Source organism: Molossus molossus, unplaced genomic scaffold (assembly GCF_014108415.1).
Source record: "Molossus molossus isolate mMolMol1 unplaced genomic scaffold, mMolMol1.p scaffold_m16_p_1, whole genome shotgun sequence".
Lineage (NCBI taxonomy): Eukaryota > Metazoa > Chordata > Mammalia > Chiroptera > Molossidae > Molossus > Molossus molossus.
In genome coordinates, this window is record NW_023425344.1 from 251,591,131 (window position 1) to 251,609,421 (window position 18,291).

General features: G+C 64.2%; 2 protein-coding genes across 2 annotated transcripts; one reads left to right on the top strand and one right to left on the bottom strand.

The window, feature by feature from the left end:
• The first annotated feature begins 493 nt into the window (after positions 1-493).
• On the top strand, positions 494-8,347 carry CUNH14orf180 (chromosome unknown C14orf180 homolog). Its single transcript, XM_036251531.1, has 5 exons — positions 494-723; positions 3,759-3,925; positions 5,231-5,360; positions 6,359-6,394; positions 6,631-8,347. Exons 2-5 carry the CDS (start codon positions 3,815-3,817, stop codon positions 6,837-6,839), a joined length of 486 nt encoding a protein of 161 aa, XP_036107424.1. The 5' UTR covers positions 494-723; positions 3,759-3,814; the 3' UTR covers positions 6,840-8,347.
• An 870-nt stretch (positions 8,348-9,217) lies between these two features.
• On the bottom strand, positions 9,218-17,373 carry TMEM179 (transmembrane protein 179). Its single transcript, XM_036275721.1, has 4 exons — positions 17,029-17,373; positions 11,935-12,072; positions 10,551-10,629; positions 9,218-10,196 (listed from the first exon to the last, which is right to left on the bottom strand). Exons 1-4 carry the CDS (start codon positions 17,331-17,333, stop codon positions 10,017-10,019), a joined length of 702 nt encoding a protein of 233 aa, XP_036131614.1. The 5' UTR covers positions 17,334-17,373; the 3' UTR covers positions 9,218-10,016.
• Between the last annotated feature and the right edge of the window lie 918 nt (positions 17,374-18,291).

Below are 18,291 nucleotides of genomic sequence, written 5' to 3' on the forward strand. Positions count from 1 at the left end.
ACCTCCGTCCTCACTGGGCTCTGGGTGGCCAGCAAACCCTGCATCCTGTACAACGGGGACTCAGTCACCGACCTGCCCGGGGCCAGCGTCCCCGTCTGCCTGGGGCTCTAGAGGCCAAGGTTGGCTGTGCCCCATTCAAGGACACCCCCCTGCACCCAGCAGACGCACAGCCGTCACTCAGTCCTGCCGTCACCCACGTCCTAACTGTACCCCAGTACGTGGGCCCACACGGTAGTATGGGAAGGGGCCCCAGGACAGCTCCTTCCGGTGCCCCAGCCCGGGCCAGCCAGTGAGGGAGTGGTCAGCCCGGCCGGGCTCCCAGCTCTCCTCTTGCTTAATTCAGAGGCGCTGTTGTCCGGGGAGCTGCGGCCTCTTCCCTCCTATCGCCCGTGCCGGCCCTCGCTCCGCCCCTCCCCCGGGAGGCCACGTGGGGGTGTCCACGCTCCCCCGCTCCTTTCCAGCTGGGAGAAGGGGCAGTCTCGGCCAGGCTGCCCAGAGCAAACGCCTGCCCTCCGGAGGTCAAATGCCACCCAGAGCCACCAAGCCCGCGGTGACAGCCTGCTCCAGGGCTGGACTATCCAGAAGGAGACAAGGTGGCCGGGCCCTCGGGCCACTCAGGCCGCTGCCCCTGGGCGGTAATGGAATCTCCTCAGCTGGCTTGTGAGCCGGGCAGCTCTGGTGTCCGCTCTGCCCGAGGCTCTGATCGCAGCGATCGAGGGGCAGGTGGGTGAGCTCGCACGGCGGTGCAGTGCCCACCGGAGCCCAGGTGGGCCAGCAGTGCAGGTGTGAGTGTGTATATGTGGGGGGGGTATGTGTGTATGTAGTGTGTGAGTGTGTATATGTGGGGTGTGTGTGGATGTGGTGTGTGTGAGTGTGGATATGTGGGGTGTGTGTGTATGTGGTGTGTGTGTATATGTGGTGTGTGAGTGTGTGTATATGTGGGGTGTGTGGATGTGGTGTGTGTGTATATGTGGGGTGTGTGTGAGTGTTTATATGTGGGGTGTGTGAGTGTGTGTATATGTGGGGGGTGTGGATGTGGTTTGTGTGTGGATGTGGGGTGTGTGTGGATGTGGTGTGTGTGTGAGTGTGTATATGTGGGGTGTATGTGGATGTGGTGTGTGGGTGTGTGAGTGTGTATATGTGGGGTGTGTGTGAGTGTATATGTGGTGTGTGTGTGAGTGTGTATGTGGTGTGTGTGTGTAGGTATGTGTGTCTGGCGTGTGTGTACATGTGGGGGGTGTTGTACATGTAAGGGAGGCGTGTACGTGTGCTTACGTGATGTATGAGCAGGGGTCCCATGAGCCCCAGCCTCTCCCACTCAAAGTCCGGTGTGGCTTTACCAGCCGAGGGGCCCCTGGAGTAGGTGTCACCGGCGACAGGACAGCAGGAGGGACCTGGTGAGCCTTGGCAGTCTCCTCCGCCCCCGGTGCCCGAGGCTCTCGTGGGTGGGCGGGCACAGCGAGGGTTTGAGAGGTGACTGGGAGGGGTACGGGTGCTGACAAGGATCCCTCCCCATGCAGGGCGGGCAGACACAGGGGTCTCAGAGGGACCGCCTGGCCGAGGAGGTAGGAGGCCCAGTGGGTGGTGTCACGGAGCAATGGGACGGGGTGGGTGGCAGGAGAGGTGGCCGGGCCCCGGGCTTGGCATTACCCGAGGTGCTGAACCGGGGAGAGCAGGCCCCGCTGGCCTCACACCCTGCAGGCTGGTGGGAGCGGCCAAGCGAGCGGGGCTGGAAGGAGCCTCGGTGGGCCGCTGGGCCCTGCGGGTCAGGAGGGCAGCACTAGCCCGAACCCCACAGACTGTCTGGGGTGCCGCAGGTGGTGGCTTTGGCCAGACCCCTACTCTGGGGTAGAGGTCAGGGGCCAGGGCTCCCTGTCCACCCCAGAGGTGAGAGGGGGGTGCCCTCAGAGGGGCGTGGTCTCCGGGCCTGGGCGGGTGCAGGGGTGACACTCTGCAGGCCCTGGAGCTATTTTCCACCCTTTATCACCCATCTGTCACGAGCTGGCCTCGGAGCAGAGGGCACTCGAGTTACACCATCCCTGCCAAGGGCCAGAGGCCTCCTGCTCCCACGCAGGCCCTGCCCTCTGGTGTCCAGCCCTGGGGGAGGTGCTGGGCGAGCAGAGGCCTGTGGGGGCAGGTGGGAGGCCGTGCTGAGAGCAGCCTTCGCCTGCTCAGCCATGCCCGCCCCTCATGGTGCCCGTGGGGAAACTGAGGCCCAGAGCAGTCACTCCGCTGACTGAGGTCCCTGAGCCAAAGAAGGACAGAGCGCAGGACTCGAGCACGTCCTCGGGGGCAGCAAAGACACCACTGCCACACAGAAGGGGCTGGGGCCCGAGCAAGACCGTCCAAGTACAGAAGGCAGGGAGCGAGGCGAACGGAGCCAAGAAGGCCCAGGCCCAGGCCAGAGAGAGTGCGGTGCTCCCAAGGGGTGCTGGGGGAAGGGGACACCCGTAGGAATGTCCATTCAGAGGATGGAACTGTCCCAGGTGGATGAAGTCACACTCCCTGAATGATCACAGCAATGGCTCACGTCCCCAAGCACAGGCTCTGTCCCAGACTTGCTTCTGAGCCCTTGACATGTGCCACCTCGCTCACCCACACAAGGGCCCATGGAGAGGGTTGCTGTTATTATTCCCATTTTACAGCTGGGTAGACTGAGGCACAGAGAGGTGAGAGACTTGCCCATGGTAACACTAGGCATGGGATGAAGCTGGCTGAACCCATCGGGCTATCTGCACTCAGTCACTGAAGGGACACACACAAACACACTGCACATTCACACACACACTTCACACATGCATACACACATGTACATTCAGTACATTTACATGCACATACATGCACACCCAGAACACACACAAGCACACCCAGCATGCTTACATGCACACATGCATACACACGTGTGCACGCCCAGCACACTTATGTGCACACACATGCATACAGATACATGCACACTCACATACATGTAGATGCAAAGTCCCACACACTCATGTGTGCACATACACATATATGCACACTTCTGCGTGTGCACACGTGCGCAAACATGCATGTTCTCCCACATGTGCACACACTCACACGTTGCTGCCCCACCCCCTCTGGAGCAGACTCAGGAGCCTGCACAGTGTGACTCCACCTCGGGTGCTGCTGGCTGTGCCATCAAGGGCTCGGCCCTGCGGGTCCCTGGGTGGCTCGGCCAGTCCCAAGCATCTCCGAGCCTATTGCCTCACCTAAAAGGTACCCCTGGGGACTGAGCCCCTGCCTTGGGGACACTGGTGGCCTCTGCTGCCAACTCCACCCCTGAGCCTGTGCCCTCAGGCCACCTCCGAGAGAGTGAGTCCCAAAGCTCGGCCAGCCTCCCTCCCGCCTCCTCCTCCCTGGGCTGGTGGCTCCTGCCACGACCCTGTTTGCAATAAAAAACCTGATGCTGCGACAGGAGAAAATTGTTTCCTTTTGGAATAATGGAAGCAGCCCAGGCGCGTCTGCACGGGCATCGTTCACGGCGCTCGGCTCGGCCGCGAGATGTGTGCCGCCGGGGGTCACGGGCACAGCAGCGGCCGTCTCCCGGGGACGGCTCCGGAGCCCGGATGCACGCCACCCTCACCCAACCCCCTGCAGCTCCCGCCACCCAAGACAGCCTGCTCCTTGTGGGGTGGCCTCAGCTGCCTCGGAGTAGGTCCCGCCCCGAAGCTGTCCTTCGCCCGGGGCGCCGGGAGCCAGGCAGCTCCTAGGAGTCCCCAACCTTTGTTTTGCTCCTACAGGTGTTGCTGGTGCCAGGAAAACCGTCTCTGCTCACCTTCGGACCATGTCACAGTAAATGAGGACGGCAGCGCCCGCCTTGAGCCCTGACTCCCGGCCGGAGACGCGACATCAGACCAGGAAGAATGTGGAGACCGCTCCGGGCTCACCCGTGCCCAGGGCAGGGAGGGTAAGGCAGGCGCACAGACGGGCCTGGTCTCCAGCCCCAGGGCCTCTGGGAGAGGAGGTCACAGGAAGCGACACTTTGACATCGGGGCGGGCAGTGAGGGCAGCAAGCCTGAGGGGACACAGCATGACTGACTGTGACACGTGTTCAACCATCATTGGGGGCGGGGGCAGACAGGAAGTCAGAGAGGTTGGGAGAGGCAGGGGCGAAGGCAGAGGGAGTGGGAGCCATGGAGGGCTCTGGAGCAGGGTAGTGACTAGTCCGATGATTCCCTGGCAAGGTCTCCCTGGCAGCCCAGGGAGGAGGTTGTGGAGGGACAGAGGGTGGAGACAGGAAGACCAGAGAGGCTGTCAGGAGGCAGCTGGGACAGGTCTGGACCCAGGACAAAGGGTCAGGAGAGAGCGCACTGGGGAAGACAGCCCCGCTGAGCTCAGTGCCAGGCCTCAGCAGTCCACAGGACAGATGCCCCAGCCGAGGGGCCAGGACAGCCATGAGCTAGGCCAAGCCCCAGGACAGGTGGGTGTCCAGCCCAAGCAGGGCGACCCCCACCTCAGAGGCCAGCGGCAGGCTCCGTGCAGCAGGGGCCCCTGGCCAGGAGCCATCTCGGCAGAGGCCCCGGCTCACAGGGTGTTCCCACACTCAGACATGCTGTTGTCCCCATTGGACAGACGAGAACACTGAGGCCCAGTGTGGTCTGCGCCGTCCACAGTCACGCTGAGTGTGTGGGAGGGCGGCCCTGGGCGGACGCGTGCCAGGCTCTGCCCCGCCCTGGCCAGTGGCCTGTGCTCACACCCCTCACCTGTCCGGGGGAGTGATGGAGGCCCAGTGTGTGACACCCAGGGCACCGAGCTGGGACAGGGCCAGTGCAGAGACCCCCGCACGGAGGGCTCCAGGGTCAGTGAGGTTTTGCAGGTGTAGCTGGGACATGAAGACGGCCCTCGGCGGGGTCAGTGACCGTCTCGTTGTCATTATTATTGACATGTAAAAACTATTACGACCTGTCAGGGTGGCTGGGGGCAGCCTGGCCAGGAGACCCGGGCCTGCGCGGTCACTGACCCTGTCTGCGGCACCGCTGACACTGCTCAGTCACCTGACTCTGGCTGATCCTGAGCGGGGCGTGGGGGTGTGCAGTGGGGGGCCAGGAGCAGGTCTGCAGGGGTCTCCATGCCCCGTCTGGTCCCCCAGAGGTGGTCTGGCTGCATAAACCCACAGGAGGCTGCAGGGACCCTGGCAGAACAGCCTGTCTCCAGCCTCCAGGGTGGGGGGCTCATCTCCACCTGCTTCCTCTGCTTGCCACCCTTGCCCCAGGAGGGCGACAGGAAGCGGCCCCCCTCGATCCTGAGGCGAAGCCCGCCGGAGCGCCGTGACCGTGGGGTGGAGCCACAGAGGACCTCAAGGCGTGTGAGGTTCCACGAGCCCCTGGAGGTGGCCGTCCACTGTAAGAGGGGGCAGGGCAAGCCGGCCTGGGCTCGGCGGCGGGGGTCCTGCGGGGGTCCCACAAGGCTGCGGCAAGGGCGGGGCCTGTCCTGAGCCCGGGGCCCGTTCCAGGCTCACAGGTTCTTTGCAGCATGGACTTGCTTGCAGCTGTAGAACTCAGCAGCCAGGCCTTCGAGGCCAGTGGCCGACTCTGACCTCAGATCCTTTTCCAAGGCACTCAGCAGACTGAGCCGGGCCAGTCAGGATGACCTCCCTGTGGACTGACCCAGAGCCCCCTGGGGATCTTCCTCACGCAGAGGACCCTCCCCTTTGACACATTCCGTCGGGTAGAAACGGTCCCCACACTGAGTCCCCTACACAAAGGCAAGGGCGCGGGGTGGGAATCATGGGGACATCTTAGATCCTGCCTGCCCAGTCCCCCAAGGACAGTGCTTCGTGAGTCCCAAGTTGTGGCTAAAAGTTGCTGCCCTGACACACGCCAGGGTCTTCCCGATGGCCCCTCAGGATGAACTCCCCGCCCCCCCCCCCCGTGGGGTTCACCCTCGGCCCCACAGAGAGGCCACTCCTCACTCTCCCCAAGGAGGAAGCAGAGACTGCAGACAGGGCCAGACAGTCGGGGTCAGTCCAGGGTCCCCCAGTGAGCAGTGGGGGGGAGATGGGGTGGGGTCCTGCCCGGCCCTCCCCAGATGCCTCTGCCCCCGGGCCCACCAGCCCGTGGCCCCCGGCTGTCTGTAGGGCCACCGCACCCCAACTCTCACAGGCTCCGAGAGCAGCGCCCAGCGTCTCGGGGTCCCCTATTCTGGCCTGACCTCGAAGCAGCAGCGAGGCGGAGAGGCCCCGGGCGGTGGGGTGTGGACAGTGGGGCCTCTGTCTGCAAAGCGGGGAGTTTGGGTCCTTTGGGTGGGCAGGGTGAGGTGAGAAGCCCTGGGGTGCCTGGCAGCTCATGGTGCCCCACAGAGGCCCTCACGGCCCAAGCCCACTCTTAGTTCTCCTCCCCAGACATCGCCGGCAGGGAGCCCACCCCCACCCCCAAAGGTGAGTCTGATCCCTCCCCCCAACCCCCAGGGGCCCTCAGCAGGCCACCCTTGGACACCCCCAGAGGCCCGGCAGGGGTGGGGGACCTCCACACCCCATGAGGACTATGGAGTGACCCCAGAGACCCCACCCCGACAAGCAGAGCCATGGTGCCAGCCCCACAGGGTGAAGGGAGCCCCCGGGTCCTCTGGGGGGGCGAGGGCTGGAGCTCACCTGCCCCTCCCCTCGGCCCCCAGCGCCCCATCGGCGCCGGCCCCGCGGCCGCGGCTCCCTGGTGCTGCGGCTGTCCCTGTGCCTGCTGCTGGTGCTGCTGCTGGGTCTGTACTGCGGCCGGGACAAGCCCATCGCGCTGGCCCTGGAGGACCTCCGCGCCCGGCTCCTCGTCCTCGCCCTGCGCCTGCGGCAGGTGGTCCTCACCTGCTGGCGCTGCTTCCTGTCCCTCTGAGGCCCGACCGAGCAGCCCCAGCCCGCGGCAGGGAGCCCGGGGAGGCTGGGCAGCATCGGGTGAGCCCAGCACCCAGGCGGCGGCAGGTGGGGCCCCGGGTCACAGGCAGGCCCACGGGGGCTCATTAGAAAAGGGGGCCGCTCCTAGACGTCAGGACCCACAGCCCGGGCCCCAGGCGGGCCCTCAGACCCTTCCTCGTCCCATCGGAGCTCTCGGTGCCCTCGGCCTGGTGTGTCTGTCGCCCTTGGAGGTGGGCACACTGCCCTGTGCTCCTCGGAGAAGCGGAAACAGGCCGTCAGCCACTTAGGACCTGCAGGGCCCAGACCTGAAACCCCGGCAGGAGAGCTGGGTCCGTCGTGGGGGGTGGGGGGCATCCCCTCCCCAGTCTCCTCGCAGGCTCCTCCTGAAGCTGCATGCCGTTGGGGTGCCGGCTCTGACCCTGCCCTGGGCCTCAGCTTGGGGACTCCACACCCCGGAGGAAATGTGTCTTGCCCAGCCATCCGCCCGGTGGTGTGGGCAGAGGGGGAGCCACAGGCCGAGGCGCAGGCTGGCCGGACCCCGTCACCTTCGGAAGCGTCGCGCACCAGTGGCAGAGCCCGTGGGTCCCGTGACCGTGTGTGGTGCTGGGCCGGGGGAGCCACTCAGTGACCAGCTCCAAGGCCCACGGGACCTGCATGGAGCGGGGAGGCCCAGGGCCAGGCGGAGCCCCCCACCAGGACAGCCTTCAGGTGCATGTCCCCCGGGGATCCCTCAGAGTGTCTGTCCCCACTACTTTAATGGGAACACTGACTTTCTATAAAACACACTGTGGCTCTTTCAGCCCGGGGCCTTCACCCAGAGGGGGACATGGGACCGACCTTCTGTAGTCTTCCCGACAGTGGCTAAAGCAGAGATGGGGACCCTGGGCCTTCCCCTTGGGGTCTCCAGGGCCTCTCTGGCTTCACCACCCCGGGATTCCAGAGTGGAAGGCCCAGCAGAGAGGGACCTGCGGCCTCGAGGGACCCACACCTGGACCTCAGGGACTCTCAGCATGGCCCCCAGGACTTCATCTCATCTCACCGCACCCCCTGCAAAGGATGGGCAGGTCATCGCCCCATATTCCAGACGAGGAGATGGAGGCTCAGAGGTCCAGTCACGTGCCCAAGCTCATGGCTGGCCCCGGCCCCAGGCTCAGCCCGCCCAGCAGTGTCCTGTCTGAGGACCACACCAGCAGGGAGGGACGGGCGACCCATCCTCAGGGCCGAGGGCTGGTCACTGCAGAGACCACAGACAGACTGGCCGGCTCTGCAGGACCACAGACGACGACCCCGCTGTTTCTGGAAAAAAAACTGCTCGAAGTGGACGCTGTCGGCCTGAGAGATGAACGAGACCCCCGTCCTCACCTGTGGAAGCCACCGGAAGGCCCCGCCAGGGCGCGTGCGGACGTGGGGGAGGGGCGAGGGAGGGTCCCAGGAGCAAACACGGAGGCAGGTTTTGACCCTTCAATGACGGGGGGAATGGAATTCTGAAGGGGGCTCAGACACGTTCACGTCAGAGGGTCCGGTGTTCCCATTTTATTTTGACTTGGAGAAATACATACATTTAAGTTGAAGAATCTTTACTTCCGTGTAGCCAGAAGGAGTTGAAACTGGGTGGCCGTTATCACACAGCAGGGAGAAGCGATGGGTGCCCCACGTCCGGAGCCCAGGAACCCCGCTGCCCTTCCTGTCCAGCCCAGGAGGGCCCATCCCTGCCCGCTGAAGGGCCCGCAGCTCTTTCCCCAACACCCACTCCCGGGTCCCAGCTGCCCCTCTCTGGAAGCCTGGAGGTACGGGGTGCAGGTGGCCTGAGACGGCCGGTGTCGCGAGCCCTGTAAGCGGCTGCAGGTCTCCGCGAGCTTGGCCCAGGGGCCGTCCAGACCAGCGCCGGGCAGTCCGCTGCAGACCCAGAGCTCGGGCAGCCCCTTGGGCTCCAGAGGCCCCTGCTCCTCCTCTGCCCGGCGGCTGCTGCCTGGCTGGGGGTCAAGGCAGAGCCACCCCACTTCTGCCCGGGAAAGACCAGGAGCCCGCAGAGGCTGGAAAGGGTCCCCAGGGCTGGCAGTCTGGGCCAGGCCAGAGCAGTTCCACTTGGGGGCCTCAGGCTCTGTCTAAACAACTCCCAGCAGATTCTGGGGCACTGGGCTCCCCAGCAGATGGAGGTGCAAAGAAGCTGCCCGACACACCACATGTCCGCACCTGCTCTGGTCTCGGCCCACCCCTTCCATGCACACACAAGCTCACATGCACACACTCACAATTGTGCACACGCATGCTCACATGCTCACACACACTTCTGCACGTGCACACACGTGTATGTGTTCCCAAGCTCACCACGCTCATGCACACTCACCCACTCACATGCTCACACGCATACACTCACACAGGGCACGGGCATGCTCTCATACACTCGCACACTCACACGTGTACACGCACACCCTCACATGCACACGCAGACACCTTTGGTGGCACCTGGCCCCTCCCACTCGCCAGCACAGGCCCAGCCCACACAGTGAGGCAAACGCTGGGCCCAGCCACAAGGGGTCCCCACTTGGGCCCTGCGGCCACTCCCAGGACACCCACACAGCCACCACGTGAGTCCAGGCCAACACGACTGTCCTTGCACTTTCCATGCCAAGACCGGGCCTGGACGCCTGGGGACCCTGGCCTGGAACAGGGGCTCAGCCTGGGGTGGCCGCTCAGGGCCAGGAGTCGGGTCGCACGTAAGCCCCTTCCTGTGCTCAGCCTGCCCCAGGTCACAGGATCTTGTCCCACAAACACTCAGGAGCAACTGACAAGAGTGATGTGTAGCCATCGGGGGCTGGTGGGGTCACTCTGGGGACACAGGGTGCTTCCAGGAAATGTGCACAGAATCACACGGGGGACAAGGGGCGGAGCCGGACCTGACGGTCAAAGCGGTCTGAGGGGCTGGACACCCTGCCACCAGCCTCGCCAGCCAGGCCTCACTGGGCAGGCACATGGAGGTCCGCACAGCCCCAGGTCCTCTGTGCCGCCCCGCTGAGGGCCAGCCCGCCCCGGTCAGCCACCGGTCACAGCGGGAATCGGGACGGGCGCTCGGGTGAGCAGGGTCACAACACAGTGCCTCGGGGAGACATGCAGGCAGACCCCAGCCCCTCCCCGGGCAGTGGGGGTGTGGGGGCCCCTAGATGATGGCACTTTTCTCCTCCTGGAAGGAGGCGCGGGGGCCCGGCCGGGCCAGCAGCAGCTCCTTCTCGTGGACCAGGCTGTCCAGCAGGTCCTCCTGGCGGCAGTTGTGGTAGACCTTGACGAAGGCCAGGGCGGTGATGGCCAGCCAGGCCAGCCACGAGGCCCAGAGGCCAAACTGCACCGAGGGCAGGGGGCTCTGTCAGGGCCCGGCCAGGTGCAAGCCCACCGCTCTGCACGCCCACCCACCCGGCCACTGCGAAAGGACGGGACCTGGGGGCCGGTGAGCCCTGCGGGGTGGTGTTGAAGCCACCCCCACCCTGGCGCCCCCTCACCGGGGTCATCTGTGTCCCCCAATGGGGACCAACACAGAGTGAAGGACAGGCCGTCACTGACCATCAACATGTCCCTACATGCCTGTGTTCCTGCCAACTCGGTCTCCAGAGTCACCACCGGCTCCTGGAGGGCAGGGCTGGCCTCCCATCCTGCCCCGCCCACCTGGAAGCCCCACCCACTCAAAAGCCCCGCCTACCTGGGCAATGGCGAACTGATCGTAGAAGGCGGAGTTGTCCACATTCAGCTCCAGGTTGATGTCCTGAAGCTCTGCGCAGCTGAAATAGCAGGACACAGGGGAAGGTGACCGCTGGCCTGCAAGCACCGAGCAGCAGGCAGCACCCCAAAGGGCGGGGGCTGTCCTTAGTGGGGGCAGACAGGATCCCTAATGCCTCATCTGCAGCAGGGACCCTACAGACCCACCCCAGCCTGGCCCTGGATGGTGGGGGACGCAGCGGTAGCCTCTGCTGTCCGGAGACGCTGTCCCTGGCCCATGAACACGGGGACCGACAGGATAAACCACAGGCCTAGGTGGTTCACGAACCCCATCAGTGGGCAGGCTGGGCTGGGCCTCAGAGCCTGGAGTGACCGAGGCGTGGCTCCAGGGGCCCCTGAGACGTCAGGACACCTTCACAGAAGCATGAAGCCCAGAGAGGGGGAGGCCCAGAGGCCTGGGCTCGCCCTGGAGGGGCGGGGGAGGGGAGGGGAGGGCAGGAGCTGGTGTTTGTCAGGAAGAGAAAGCCGGCCACCTTCCTGCAGAAGCCCAAGGCCAGCCCGGGCAACCTGGCTCTGAGGCCCCGGAAGGAGAGAAAGCAGGTGGCCTGGGGGGCCCCGCGGGCAGAGCTCAGCTCAGGGTGGGCAAGACTCCACCCACCACAATGAATGGAGTCTGATGAGCCACCCCGGATGCTCAGACCTCCCCCGGCGTGTGACCCCGGCCGCGGCACAGGCGCCAGGCCCTGTCATACGGGAGGGTCCAGGTCTCATTTTGCTAAAGAATCGGGAGCTTCTGGGAGAGGTGACCCGAGGGCCCTGCCTTTCCAGGGACCTGGCCTGGGGACAGGGCGCTGCCTGTTAGGGTGGCAACGGGCAGCCCCTCTGAGGCTCCACTCGGGCCATGCCCAAGGCAGACACTGCGCCCTGCTGGCCCCAGCCACTCGGTCTGGAAGTCTTCTGAGCCCGATCTGCTCCAACCTGTTCTCACCACCCCACCACCTTCCAAAGCCTCCAGTCACCACACCCCGGCCAGCCTCTGCCCCACCACGTAGCCACATCCAGACTTCCCCAGCCTGGGCCCACCCTGTTGGGACCTGTCACCCAACCACATGCCGGACATGATGAGGCAGCTGGAAGCTCTGAGCCCCGGGGCCGCCACCCCCACGCAGAGCCACGGGGGGGGGGGGGGGCTGCTCTGGGTGAAGCTGCTCCCTCCCTAGGAGGGGGCATTGACGCGGGGGGCAGGCCCAGAGAAGGGGTGGCAGGCATGCGCAGGTGTGGGCCCCGGGTGAGCAAAGCCGCCGGCACAGGACAGGACTCAGACAGGAAGGGGCCGTCCAGGGAGCCGCAGGACGGGCCCGGGGTACCTGTGGGGCACGGTGCCCTTCTCAGTGACCGCGTCACACCACATGGTGAAGCCCACGCTCACGATGGTGCTGGCGATGAAGACGAGGAAAACAACGAAGGCGCTGACCAGCAGGTTCAGGAAGGCAGAGAGGAAGGAGCTGCGGAGGGACAGACGGGCGGGCTTCCCTGAGCACCACCCGGGTTCCTGCACCACCCCCCGCAGGGCCTGGCCACCGTGGAAGGCGCCACCCAGCCCCGGGGTCCCAGCTGGGCTGGCCCCAGGCTGCCCTGTCCTCCCAGAGACCCAGGAGCGGGGACCTCTGTCGCCACCCCTTCCAGAAAGGCAGAGCCAGACCTCAGGTCAAGGCTGCGTGATACCAGCCCACGTGCGGAAAGACGAGACGCCCCTCGGGGCCCTTTGCCCACAGGGGCTGGCCTGGGCCTCGGTGGGGGCTTGTGCACGACCTGCTCTGATGTCCCCACTGAAGCTGAGGCTGAGCTGGGACCAGGTGGGGCGGGCCGCCCAGGAGTCCGGCTGCGGGGCCTATCCCGCTCAGGCCCGGCTGCACTGCCCCGGGCGGCAAGGGCCTCCCAGGGTCCACGGGGCCTGCCCCTCCCCCATGCGCTCACAGGCACCAGCGTTTGCCCTCGGAAGGCACTGGGCGGGGCACGCAGCTAGAACACCTCACCCCACCCCACCCACCATCCCACACCTCTGAATAGCCCCTCGGGATCTGAGTCCTGCACGTGAGCCCCGGCTGGTCGAGCCTAGATGCTCTCTGAGGCTGCGGGGACGGGAGACAGGGACTGTCCCACACGGGGACCCCAGGGGTCTCTCTCAGGGGGCACAGCAGCCGGGCCCTCCTCTCCCCTGCGGGCAGGTGTGACGTGCACATCAGCCTGTCACACGCGGTCTGAGGAAAATGACATGCTTCACAGTGAACATTCACTAGACAAGGTCTCAGCTGGAATCTCAGCCACAGAAACACCTAGACTGCTGTCATCGGCAGGTGACAACCACGGACCGAGGCAGGATCGATGCACCGTTCATTCAAATTGCTCTCTGGTTTCCCCCTCTGTAAACTGGGTCGAACTGAGGGCCCACGCGGGGTGCTCCCATGCACACACCCTCCCCAGGACGGACCTCTGCCGCCATCAGGGCTGGGCCGCTCACTGCTCTCTGGGCCTTAGGAGTCCGGCTGCGGGGCCTATCCCGCTCTCTGGGCCTTGAACTGGGCTCCTGGAGCTCGATGGGGCTGGGCCATGCCCATGGGGATGGGCTGTAGGAAGTGGGGTCAGAGAGGCTGCTGAGCCACCCTGGGGAACCAGACGCCCGGAGTCTGTGGCTCCAGGGCCAGCTATGCTCCGTGCAGATGCGGCTGGGTGAGCTCAGGTTGTAAGGACGACTCAGCCAAGAACATGGTGGTCCCAGGGGGCTCTAGCAGGTCCAAGACACAGCAGACTCTGGGTCCAACTGCCCCATCAGAAAGCTGCCCTTCTGCCCCCCAGGGCCATTTGCAACACAACCTCCAAACGCAGGAACCCCGCCCGCCGCCCCAGCCGCATCCCTCGGAAACCGGCATGACTTGGATTCTCTTCCCATGACCAAATCATGGACACCCCAGCCCGCAAGACAGGGGAGGGCGCCAGGCTGAGGTCACTGCCGACAGCTCCCTCCCACTCCTCTCGTCCATTTCTGGGTGGTTTCTTTGGAACCTGTCCCTGCTCTACAGCTTTTGGAAGAACTGGGGGTGTCCAGAGCCTCACTTAGCGCTGGCTTCAACCCCTCCCCCTTCCCCAGGGCTGGCCAGGGCAGCCGTCGGGACGGGAGCCGCACACACAGGGTTAACGCCATCTTTCTCCCGCAGCCTCTCAGGGTGCCCTGCCTGGATGTGCCGTCTCCATGGTGACAGCATCCCGGGAAGCCCTGGGAGGCTGTGGCAGGCAGATGGGTTGTTTTAACCCAGTGCTCCCCAGCCGTCAATCACAAGCCACCGCCACCTGGACGCTCGCAGGGCTCCGCTCCGGGAAAGCTGCTCAGGCCCCCTGGCCGGCAGCTCAACCTCAGCCCATCCATCTGCCCTGAAGCAAGAGCCCCGGGAGACCACAGGGGCCAGAACCGCCCACTCATTCCTTCAGTCAGCAGCCAGGGTGCCCCGTGCAGAAAGCTGCCCCTGCAGTCCTGGGCACAAGCTGCCAGGCCCCACGAGGAGGCAGCTGGCACCATGGACAGTGCCTGACCCACGCACTTGGGACCCAGCCGTGAGCCCTCACACAGACCGGAGGGTGGGGCCCTGCCCTCGGTCTCTGTCTGCGAAGTTGGACTCATCAGAGAACCAGGGTGCACTAACCCTGAACAGGAAGGGCCTTCAAACCCGAGTGTGACGGGCAGTGGGGTCTCGGGGGGCTGCGTGCAGGGCTGTGGATGGCCCTGAGCACCCTCGTCCATCCCAGGCACTCACTCTGACGGGCCCTCCCGGCCGCCTGACTGTCCCGCATCCCCTTGCTGGCCCAGCTCTTGCTCCCCTGGTCTACTCAGATGGACCAACAACTGAGCTGGGACTGGCATCTCTGGTTAACCATCTTGCCTGCGGCTGGATGAGGCTGGCCCAACCTTCCTGGGGGGTCCAGAACCCACGGACACAGCCAGCCTGGAGGTTTGGCATCTTGGCCAGATTGTGAATCCAGGAGACATCAGGGCCGGGCACGTGGCTACGGAGCAGCAGCTTTTGGGGTGCAGACATCCTTCTGTCATTCGCTCAACAAACACTCATTCGGTGACTCCCGTGCACTCGGCCCTGTGCTCAGCCCAGAGCACAGGAAGATGAACAAGGTACCCAGCTGCCTTGGGTCCACCTGGCCCAGGGTCCCTCACAGGGACAGCCATGGCCTGGACGGCCATGAGAGCCCTGAGCGCGTCCTTCTACCAGGACTAGGAGGAGGAATGGGCACTGCCGGCCGGTGTCATGCATCTGACGGACTGCCAACCGGACTGAGGTGGGCAGCGTGGGGGCAGGCAGCTGCATGGCCATGTGGCCTTGGACAATAAGTCCTGATGGCCAAGGAGGACAGATTTCTCTGGAGAAGAGATATCTTCCCAGATGTGCACATGGCAGAGCACAGGGAGACATGGAACACCCGAGCCTCAGCCTTCTGTCTTTAAAATAGGGGTGGAGTCCGGCCACTGTGGCTCAGCGGTTGAGCACTGACCCCTGCACCAGGAGATCACCAGTTTGATTTCCAGTCAGGGCACATGCCCAGGTTGTGGGCCCGATCCCCAGTAGGGAGCACGCAGGAGGAGGCCAATCCATGTTCTCTCTCATCGATGTTTCTCTCTTCCTCTCCCTCTCTCTCTCCCTCTCTCAAATCAATAAAGAAAAAAATAAAATACAGTGGGGATGGCGACGGCAGCTGCACAGAGCTGACGGACACCTCTCTAGATGATGACCAAGGACAGGGCTGTAGCTAGGGATTCCCCAGGTTTGCTGCCCAGCATGCGTGAGATGGGCAGCCCTGTGTGACCAGGACTCCTGTCTCCCGGCTCTTCGCTGCCCCGCTTGCTCCCAGACTCTGGAGGTCTGAAGTCACCTCACTCTGAGCCACACGGGCTGGGCTCTACCTGGGGAGCGGCTACATGTCCTCACCAGCTGGACTCTGAACGCCTAGAGGCCACATGTCTCATGGGGACAAGCTGGAATGATGGGCATGAGCTGATGGCCAAACCATGGCCTCCACACGACCTGTGCCCACAGTCCTCAGCTTCCCAGACTGAAGGAACCTCAACCTCCCACCCTGCTGACCGTGCCATCCTCTTCCTCAGACCCCATCCCATATTCAGAGACACTGCTCCTTCCCCAACCTGCACAAGGTCACCAACTGGGGCAGCACCTGGACATGCCAATGTGGGTGTAGATGATGTCTCAAATGTATCCTGAGGTCAGGACACCACCCTGGGACTGGCCTAGGCTCCCCCGAGGCAGACCCCCAGCCCCACAGCACCAGGAGGTCTCCCCAGGCTGACACCTGACTTCCTGCAGACCCCAAATCCAGAGCCTTCATGTAGTAGGTGAACTGTGTTCTCAACAATATATGTCCGAGCCACCCCTCCCCACCTCTGAATGTGAACTTATTTGGAAACAGGGTGTTTACATATGTCATTAAGCTCATCTCCAGTGAGGGCATCCTGGATTAGGGTGGGCTCCAAATCCTGAGAGGTGCCCTGTACGAATATAGGCGAAGAGAGAAGAGGTCATGGGGAGACAGACACAGAGCCTGGACCGATAAACCCTCAGCCAAGGAACAGCCACCAGAAGCTGAAAAGAGACAGGTTTTCCCTCAGAGGGAACCAACCCTGGTGACACCTTGATGTTGGACTCAGGCCTCCAGAACTGTGAGAGAGGGGGGCACTTTGTTATAGCAGCCCCGGAGACCATACACATGGGTGGCTAAGAGTTCACCCCTCCTCCAGGTGTCTCCTCCCACCCCCAGGGGAATTGCATCCCCCCGGCCTCCAACAGAGCGCCAAGGCAGGAGGTGAAGAGATGGAGGCCAGGGAGAAGGGAGGCTGTGAGGACGAAGCAGGGCCCCTGCACACTGGCTTCCGCCCGCGCATCCCCCAGCCAAGGCCTCAGGGGGCTTCCCTCCGGACTCGCTCCCACCATCAGCCTTCTAAAGACAAAGGGGTGAGGGGAGGACCCCCCAGTACGCCATGTCGCACAGGGCCTGGCCTGGTCCCTCCAGCGCTCATCAGAGCAGAGCACCGGCCCCAGACCAGGGGTGGAGCTGTCCGCGGTGCTGACAGGTGAAGCCCCGCGGAGCCAGAGGGAGAGGCCCAGGTCTGCTCAGGATGACGGTGCGACACCTACACCCCAAGATGGGAGCTAACTGCCCAGAAGCCAGAGGTGATGCGCATTTGCAGAGGGACGCACTGGCTTCATACGGAGGACAAGCGAGCGTCACGGCCCTAGATTCTGGTGTAGACAAAGGGCACTGTGTCTGAAAGTGCTGAGGGCCCAGGACTGGCATTTTCGGGCCTCCAGGCTCCCGGGGAGAAGAGAGCCTTGGGGTGCTGGGGAGGCTGGGGGCCCGGAGTGAGCTGCCAGGCACCCACTTACCCCTCGTGCCCCTTACAGAGGAAGAAGAGCGTGCGCCAGGCGTGCGCCGCGGCGAGCAGCAGCGACAGGAGGCTGGCGAGCAGGCTGAAGCGGCAGGCGGCCGGCGGGCCCCACTCCTGCACCGTGAAGCGCTCGCGCTCCTGCACCGTCAGGTTGGCGCTCAGCCACATGCCCTCGGTGAAGAGCAGGCAGCGGCCGCGGAAGTCGTGGCCGTTCTCGGACAGCGGCACCACCACCACGAAGCTGAACAGAAAGGCCAGGAAGTAGCAGACGCACTGCGCGAAGAGGAAATTGTTGAGCGCCATGGCCGGGGAGGCCGCGGGCGGGAGCCTAGGCCGCCGGAGCTCGGTCGCCGCGCGCAGGCCGGGCCGGGCCGCGCGGGAGGCTGCGCAGTGGCGGCGCCGGGGAGCCCTGCGCGCCCCGCCCGGGATGCGTGCGCAGCGGCCGAACGCGGGCCGCGCCTGCGGTCAGCACCACGAACAGCTCCCGCGGCGGGAGGGCGGCGAAGGGGGACTGCTCTGTGGGCCACGCCTAGGCTGCCCCAGGAGATGCGGAATGGAAACCCGGCGAGGGGACGGGAATATGGGTAGGTCGGCTTCTCAAGCTCCGACTCTGTGCCATCACTGGTACTAGGAGCCCCTGTGTGGGCCTCACCTGGGCTGCTTCTGTATCCCCAGCTCCCCATTAGCTTCAGGAAAGGAGGCTGGGGGAGAGAGGGGTTCTGCAGGGACAGTGCAAGGTGCCACCGTGCAGGCGGGAGGGAGGTTTGCAATCCAGGCTGGCATGATCCTTTGCAGGAGGCCTGGAGTGAAAAGTGTGGGGCAAGGTCAGAGAGCAGGGGAGCTGGGGTCAGTGGGAACCGCTCAGAGGCCATCCACGGAGGGAGGGTGGTGAGGCCCGGAGGTGGGGGAGGAGTGGGTCCGAGCTCTTTCTGCTTCTGCAGGGTGAGCCCTCAGCAGAGACATCTGTTAAATCGCCTGACACAAGCGTGGCCCAGAGTTGATATTTGTAAGATAAATAATGGATGCCCCAGCACCTCATTAAGACAGCCTTTGCTGAGATGGAATCTGCTGATGCATTAATTAATAGAATTAATGTCTTTTCTGGTTCCCTTTAAGGCTAAGTCACGTTTAGTCCAAGTCCCAGAGCAAGGAAGCCGTGGCATTGCTCCTTCTAAAAGCAACGGCCAAACGGCTTAAAATCGCATCCACGTTTTTGTCACAAGCACTGAAGAAATGTTTTGTTTTATCGTCAAAGTAATAT